The sequence below is a fragment of the Vigna umbellata genome, chromosome 1 (genome assembly GCF_029865625.1).
Source record: "Vigna umbellata cultivar VRB3 chromosome 1, Vumbellata_1.0, whole genome shotgun sequence".
In the NCBI taxonomy this organism is placed as follows: Eukaryota; Viridiplantae; Streptophyta; class Magnoliopsida; order Fabales; family Fabaceae; genus Vigna; species Vigna umbellata.
The window spans coordinates 58,051,329-58,058,977 of NC_142165.1; the positions used below are offsets into that span (position 1 = coordinate 58,051,329).

Below are 7,649 nucleotides of genomic sequence, written 5' to 3' on the forward strand. Positions count from 1 at the left end.
TTTTACATCTTTTATTTAAGATTTATGCTTTCTTTCATCATTAGTTAGGGTTTTTCCTCTTTGTTTAATGCTTGTTTAACTCATCCGATGCATGATTATTGGTTTTGTCGATACGGGCACGTACGGGGAAGTCTAGATCCGGGGAATTTCTCCCAATATGATATTGGTTGTCGTTAAGCTCCTGCACTTATGAACTGATCATTAGGAATGCTAGGAATTGTATGAACTCGTGATTAGGGAGAAGCCTTCTTGAAAGGTACTTTAGAGAGTGGCATTAACAATGATGATTTGAATGTTGGATTCCTAAAATATATGAGAGTGGATAAGATGAAATTGACCCCCAACAACATATTCATACATCTATTTCATTGAAAGTGTTTATCTTTTGCTTTTTGCCATTGATCAAAAACTTCATGCATACATATTTAATTTTCGTCTTTTTCATAGATAAAAAAACCTAAATATTTCGTCTTTAAGTCTTAGCTAATCAAGAAACCACACAATTAAACTAGGCCGTGAGTCCTTTGGGAAGAACGATACTTGGTCTTACCAAGTTTATTACTTGAACGATTCGGTCATACTTGCCGATTGAAAAACAAGTTTGTGACATCATATTTTGGTGTTCATAAATTTGTCCATCACTGAGGCACCAAGCATCATCTTGGTTTGTGAACCAAGACCTTCAAGGAAGGTAAGGACTACTTCCACTTCATCGAATCCATGCGTGGGTGTTTTTCGTAGCAAGCTTTTGTATCTATCCCATGCATGACCCAGTGATTCTTCCATGCCCTGCCTGAATGAAGAAATCTCTTGCTTGCCTTTGTTCACCTTTGATTGTGGGAAGTATTTATTTAGAAACTTGGTTACCACTGCTTCCCACTCTGTGAAACTTCCCTCTGGAAAAGAATTTAACCAAAGCGTAGCATTGCCTCCTAATGAGAAAGGAAATAAGCTAAGTTTGATCGCTTCATCTGGCACCCCATTGATTTTCACTGTGTTGCAGATCTCATTAAATGTAGTGAGGTGCTCATATGGGCTTTCATGAGATAACCCATTGAATTTATTGCTCTTCACCAGTTGGATCAATGCTGGTTTGACCTCCATGTTAGCTGCATTGACTCTAGGTCTAGCTATACTGTTAAAGTGCTGAGGTCCAGCTGTATTGGTGTAATCAGCAAGAGTTCTTCTGATATTATTGTTCTCCATATTTTCTGTGCTATGGTCAGAACCTTGTGGTGATGGTTGCAACAGAGTTTCCGGAGGAGGGAAAAGTTCTCTAGATGTTCGGATTCTTCTCCTCCATCTACTCTCGTCTAAACCTTCAACAAGAGGTTCTGCAGTTATCTTGCTCCTAGTTCGAATTGTCTCCTGCATACACAAGAACACAAAACCCTAAAATATTTGGTTAGCACAAAAAGATATAGGAGAAGATATAAGATTCAGAGAATAAAATAAAATAAAATAAAATAAAATAAAACAAAAACAGAAAAAATAAAAACAGAAATTCAAAATTAAAGTCAAAGATAATCAATAATCACACAAATTAACCAGTTAAACCACGAGTCCCCGGCAACAAAAACTTGATGACAAATTTATGAACACCGAAAAACGGCACCACAAACTTGTTTAACAATAGGCAAGTGTGACCGAATCGTTTCAAGTAATAAACTCGGTAAGACCAAGTATCGTTTTCCTAAAGGACTCCCGGCCTAGTTTAGTTATGTGATTCGTTGATTATTTAAGACTTAAGAACGAAATAAGTGGAGTTTAATATGCAAAACAAAAAATAAACATGAATGCATGAATTTGATCAATGGCTAAAACAAAATACAAACACTTCAATGGAATATATGGATGAGTATGTTGTTGGGGTTATCAATTTCATCTTATCCACTCTCATATACTTTAGGAATTCAACATTCTTTTCATCATAGTTAATGTCACTCTCTAAATTACCTTGCAAGAAGGCCTATCCCTAATTACGAGTTCATACGATTCCTAGCATTCCTAATAATTAGTTCTTTTAGTGCAGGAGCTTAACAGCAACCAATATACTATTGGGAGAAATTCCCCGGATCTAGACTTCCCCGTACGTTCCCGTATCGACAAAATCAATAATCATGCATTGAATGAGTTAAACAAAGCAAGCATTGAGCAAAGAGGAAAAACCCTAACTAATGATGAAAGAAAGCATAGGTCTTAAATATAAGATGTAAAAACAAATTCCATATATGAGAGTTTCACAAGACTACATTGATTCCCCAACAACAATACAAGGTTTAGTTCACCATATTCATGGTGAAACTAGATGAATAATAATGAAAGAATGAAAGATAAAACCCTAGAAAGGTGAAGAGGTAGCCTGAGCATCCAAGATCCTCCTTCAAAGGGGTGGAAGAGAGAGTGTTTGCTTCGTTTCTGCCAAAGATACAAACCCTAGGACGTTCTAAAGCTTATATACTATTCTAAAATTACAAAAAATTTAGGCCCAAGCCCATAAGTGTGTCGCTCAGCGATAAAGTACCGCTCAGCGGTAAGTGCGTGAGTTGGTTTCTTCCCCTCAGCGGCCATTTTGCCCCTCAGTGGATCCCCCGTGAGCTTCTGAGTGCCGCTCAGCGGTAAATTGCAGCTGAGCGGCAGTTGCGGCTTCTCCTTTTGCACTTTTTGATGTCTTTTCTGATTTCATCTCTCTCCTTCTTCACTTCTTTCACCAAATTCACTTTAAAACCTGCACAAAAACACTGAAATCAAGCATAAACCTGTCCAGCTCTCTTATTTCTGAAAATATGACTAAAAGCATGATTTCAAGCTAGTTTCTAAGTGTTAAAGGTTGCTTTTAGTATCAATTTGAAGCATGAAAATAACAGTTTTTCAATTTTCAACTGTTATCAGAACCCCAACTATTTGAATATTGCTCACAAGAAATGCACGAGTACAAAATAGTTTAACAATCACGTGTACCGAACAAAGTGCCGCATTTGACGGGAATGCACGATGTAGTTGAAACATATGTATGCGTCTTAGTTTTCTCTTGGGTTCTAAGTCGAGATTTATCTAATCTTGTTCCGACACTTCAAACTGTGGGTGTTTGAACTTTCGAGGTGGGAAGAAAAAAAAAATTCTCTAGTAAGAAAACTCCTTTTTACAAGCAATAAATGTTACAATCGCAACAGTTGTACCTACCAAACCAATGGAAAATTTAAGTCCCTTGCCATTTGTACTTTTGATTTTTCTTCTTCTCAATGTGACTGCTTCAGTGGCAGCACCCACAGCAGAATCTGTGTATACCTCTTTCCTCAGGTGTCTCACAAACAACACTATATCCCAAGACCATGTTTCCGACATAGTTTTTGCTCAAACCAACTCGTCCTTTTCTTCTGTTCTCCAAGCCTACATTCGAAACGCCCGATTCAACACCACTTCAACCCCCAAACCCTTGCTTATAGTCACTCCCTTTGAAGAATCCGATGTCCAAGGTGCTGTGATTTGCGCCAAAAGCATTGGGATTCAACTCAAGATCAGGAGTGGTGGCCATGACTTCGAAGGCATCTCGTATGTCTCCGATCAACCTTTCATCATCATCGACATGTTCCAGTTCAGGAACATCACTGTCGATGTGCAAAACGAGGTTGCTGTGGTTCAAGCTGGTGCCACACTTGGGGAGGTTTATTATAGGATTTGGGAGAAGAGTAAAGTTCACGGCTTTCCTGCTGGGGTGTGTCCCACTGTTGGTGTTGGTGGCCACTTGAGTGGAGGCGGGTATGGTAACATGTTGAGAAAACATGGGTTGTCAGTTGATAATATTGTTGATGCTAAAATTGTTGATGTCAAGGGTAGGATTCTTGACAAGAAGGGTATGGGGGAAGATCTTTTCTGGGCTATCAGAGGAGGGGGAGGGGCAAGTTTTGGAGTCATATTATCATTCACTGTTAAACTTGTTCAAGTGCCTAAAGTTGTTACTGTTTATAGGGTGGCAAAGAGTTTGGATAAGAATGAGAATACCACTGAGTTTGTCTTGCAATGGCAGCAGGTGGCGCCGCACACTGATGATAGGCTTTTCATGAGGCTGCTGTTGCAGCCTGTGAGTTCTAAGGTTGTGAAGGGCCAGAAAACCATCAGAGCCACTGTCATTGCTTTGTTTCTTGGAGGTGCTGATGAAGTTGTTACACTGATGGGGAAGGAATTTCCTACTCTTGGCTTGAACAAGGAGAATTGCACTGAGATGAGTTGGATTGATTCTGTGCTTTGGTGGGCAAATTTTGACAATACCACAAAGCCTGATGCACTGCTTGACAGGAATGTAAATTCAGCAAGTTTCCTCAAGAGGAAATCTGATTATGTGCAGAAACCAATTTCCAAAGAGGGTTTGGAAGGGATATGGAAGAAGATGGTTGAAGTGGGGAAAACTGGGTTTGTTTTCAATCCTTATGGAGGGAAAATGAGTGAGGTTTCGTCTGATGCAACGCCCTTTCCTCACCGTGCAGGGAACTTGTTCAAGATTCAGTACTCAGTGAATTGGGAAGAACCGGGGATTGAATTGGAAAATAATTTTACTAGACAAGCTAGAATGTTGTATAGTTACATGACCCCTTTTGTGTCCAGAAATCCAAGAAGTGCCTTCTTAAATTACAGGGACCTTGATATTGGTACCAATAGTTTTGGAAATAATAGCTATGAAGAAGGAGCTGTTTATGGAGTCAAGTACTTCAATGACAATTTTGACAGGTTGGTGAAGATCAAGACTGCAGTTGATCCAGAAAACTTCTTCAGAAATGAACAGAGTATTCCAACTCATACAGGTTAGTAATATAGATAATACAACAATTAAATTGATGCTCTTGTTAGTTCTTTTGAATTGCTTGGCTTAGTTGTTCCTACTATTTTAGTAGATAATTTGATTGTGATAGTGTGGAATTTGCGTAGTTCAAGAAATTCCATCACTTTGATTCCTGCTTACGTGAATTTCAGCACAAAGTTACACATTACGCAATGTAAAACATGATTTATTTAGTATGTGATTTTCTGGAATGAATCATTAAGCACTCTAGGTTACAGGTTATATTAATAATCTTTCTTCTTACAGTTACAATCTACTTAAAAAACAGAAGAGAAGAACTTAATACCTTTTTGTCTACTTAGAGTTCTAATGTCATTCTTCACTGACTGCAGGATTGAACACTACTGGTGCAAGTAAATCTGGTGCTTCCGAATTGTCACACTTCAGTCTTTATTGGAAACTGATGGTAAAGGTGGGAGGTTTGCTCCTCCTTGAATTATTCATATGATTGCTGTAATCGAATATGGAGTTATAATAATTAGGTTGTTTTATTATCTTTCCTGCAAAGAAAAAATGTATATCTAGCTCTTTTGTGTACTGGGAATTTTCGAATTGGTGTTTAGGTTTGTTGAATAGTCCAGCAGAAAGGATAAGTTACAGTCAAGTAAATGTTTCCTTTTTGGAAAGAAAGGAACCATTGAAGTATGGTAGAAAGTGATTGCTGGTTAATGATCTCATTCAAAATTGACTAATAAAAATCATAAGATAAGATTTTAAGATATCTATTATTTTAATTCAAGTTACATATTAAGTTAAGATATCTGTAATTTAAATTTAAGTAAATTCTAAGATGAGATATCTATAACTTGATAATTCAATTAGCTCAATAATCCAATGTGAAAGTAAGGCCTCAGAATTTGAGCTTCTGGTCAAAGAATGCTAGTGAAACAAAGCTGAATGATGGCAGTTTCTTCCTGCATCCTTTTTATAATTTCTTGAATTCTTTATATTTGATTCTTTAATTTTTTTTAGTTAATAAGATTTAATTAAAAAAGGTTAAGGAATCCAGTATAAATTAGAAGTGTCCATTGTCTAATGGATAGGACAGAGATCTTCAGGTTAAGTTCTCTTAAAGTCCTCTTGAAAGCAAGTATTGTTTGCATTCCGAAAGTTTTTTTTGTGCAGAATCAAAAATAGGACTTTTATTGAGTTTTTAATTTTTAAAAATTGAAACAAATAGAGTCTTGCTGTTAAATTGGATAAACATTGTATGAATAGTCATTAAGTGACATGACAATAATATTTTAAATGACGTGGCATGATATATATGATAATTCGATGATTGTGACATGTAATTTCTAATTTTTGAATTAAAAAAATTGGAAGAATTATAATTGAAGGCAGCCCTTTTCTCTAATTCATATTTGCTTCATCAATTTCATCTACCACCTCTAGAAACATAATTCTCTTTCCCTTCCTTGTGCCGCTATTGTGAAACCCTAGCCCCTGACTCACCAACCATCCACACCGCAACCATCAACCTTCTCAACACCGTGCCGCCAAAGAATCTCCTCTCTCAGGCCACCATGCCGCCATTAGCCACCACCTGCAACCACAACACAAAAACGCAACTCGCGCAAAAATTGTTGTCGCGAAACCAAATCACCATCATCATCTTCGAAGCAGAGAGAATCCCTAATCGCAGAAACTCCCAATTCGCAAAGCCTCTTCATGCATCCTTTATCTCCATTGCCTTCATCACGAACCCAAACTCCCTGACTGTCAATCAAACATAGAACCAAAAACTTCCAAAAACTCTCACACTTTTTCCTAATTTGATTAAGCAAATGTGAATTACCATTTTTTTAATTATGAATTATGCAAATGTGATTAAGCAAATTGATGAGAAAGGGGCTGCCTTCAATTATAATTCCCCAAATTTTTTAATTCAAAAGTTAGAAAATACACGTCACAATCATCTCAATCATCTAATTACCATATATATTATGCCACGTCATTTAAAACACTACTGTCAGCGTGCCACATATATGCCACTTAAACGGTGTTTATCTAATTTAACGTCAGGTAACCTACGCAATCATTAAACCTATATAATATCAACCTTGTCCTTATATTTTTTTTATTTATTATATTTTTATTTGAATTCATTATATATAATATTCAAATGATATTAATTTTTTTTTCTTCTTGCATAAAAATATCTAATTCATATATTATCTCTAGTTAAAAATATAACAAAAATCCTTATACGTTTTTTTTAATTTTTTCTAATATGTTTTGGATTTGGTGTTTTGGAAAGTATTTCAAGATCTAGAAAATAATTTTCAAAATACTCAATTAAGAAAATATAAAAAAGATATATTTTGGATTGAATTTTTCATAAAGTATTTATAGATTAGAAAAAATGTCTTTTGAAATACCCCGCATGAAATATAAAATAGTTTCCGTATTTCGAAATATATTTTCGAATTGAAAAATTGCTTTTAAAATACTCATTCTAGACAGGTTTTGCTATTTTTTCATCTTACAAGTGCATCTCGAGCCAAATACCACTCCTCTTCACCGAGTGGGGTGAACTATATCATGTCCGGTGCAGCCATCAAAACCAGAAACTCCACCATTGTAATAGATAGGGTCAGGTTGAAGTCGAATAGTGCAACTTTCTTCATATCGCTTGCGACGGAGGGCTGAGCCAAAACCAGTGGTGTTATTCCGCCCCAAAGGGATTACATCTTTTAGTTTCAGGGTTGGGACTTTGGGAAGTGAAATTTGGAGAATGGGAAGTTTGGATGTGGGAGAACGAGAATTGGTGCGGACTTGAAACACTCACATTGAATCCAACCATTATAGC

The 7,649-nt window shown here is 36.6% G+C and overlaps 1 protein-coding gene across 1 annotated transcript; it reads left to right on the forward strand.

Moving 5' to 3' along the window:
- The first annotated feature begins 2,968 nt into the window (after positions 1-2,968).
- Positions 2,969-5,558, forward strand: LOC124844129 (berberine bridge enzyme-like 21). Its single transcript, XM_047321001.2, has 2 exons — positions 2,969-4,799; positions 5,170-5,558. Exons 1-2 carry the CDS (start codon positions 3,191-3,193, stop codon positions 5,283-5,285), a joined length of 1,725 nt encoding a protein of 574 aa, XP_047176957.2. The 5' UTR covers positions 2,969-3,190; the 3' UTR covers positions 5,286-5,558.
- Positions 5,559-7,649: the final 2,091 nt, after the last annotated feature.

Excerpts from the sequence above, each read along its gene's own strand:
- LOC124844129 (XM_047321001.2), top strand. The coding sequence starts at position 3,191 with ATGGAAAATTTAAGTCCCTTGCCATTTGTACTTTTGATTTTTCTTCTT. Across the intron at positions 4,800-5,169 it reads GAGTATTCCAACTCATACAG|GATTGAACACTACTGGTGCA; the intron begins GTTAGTAATATA and ends CACTGACTGCAG.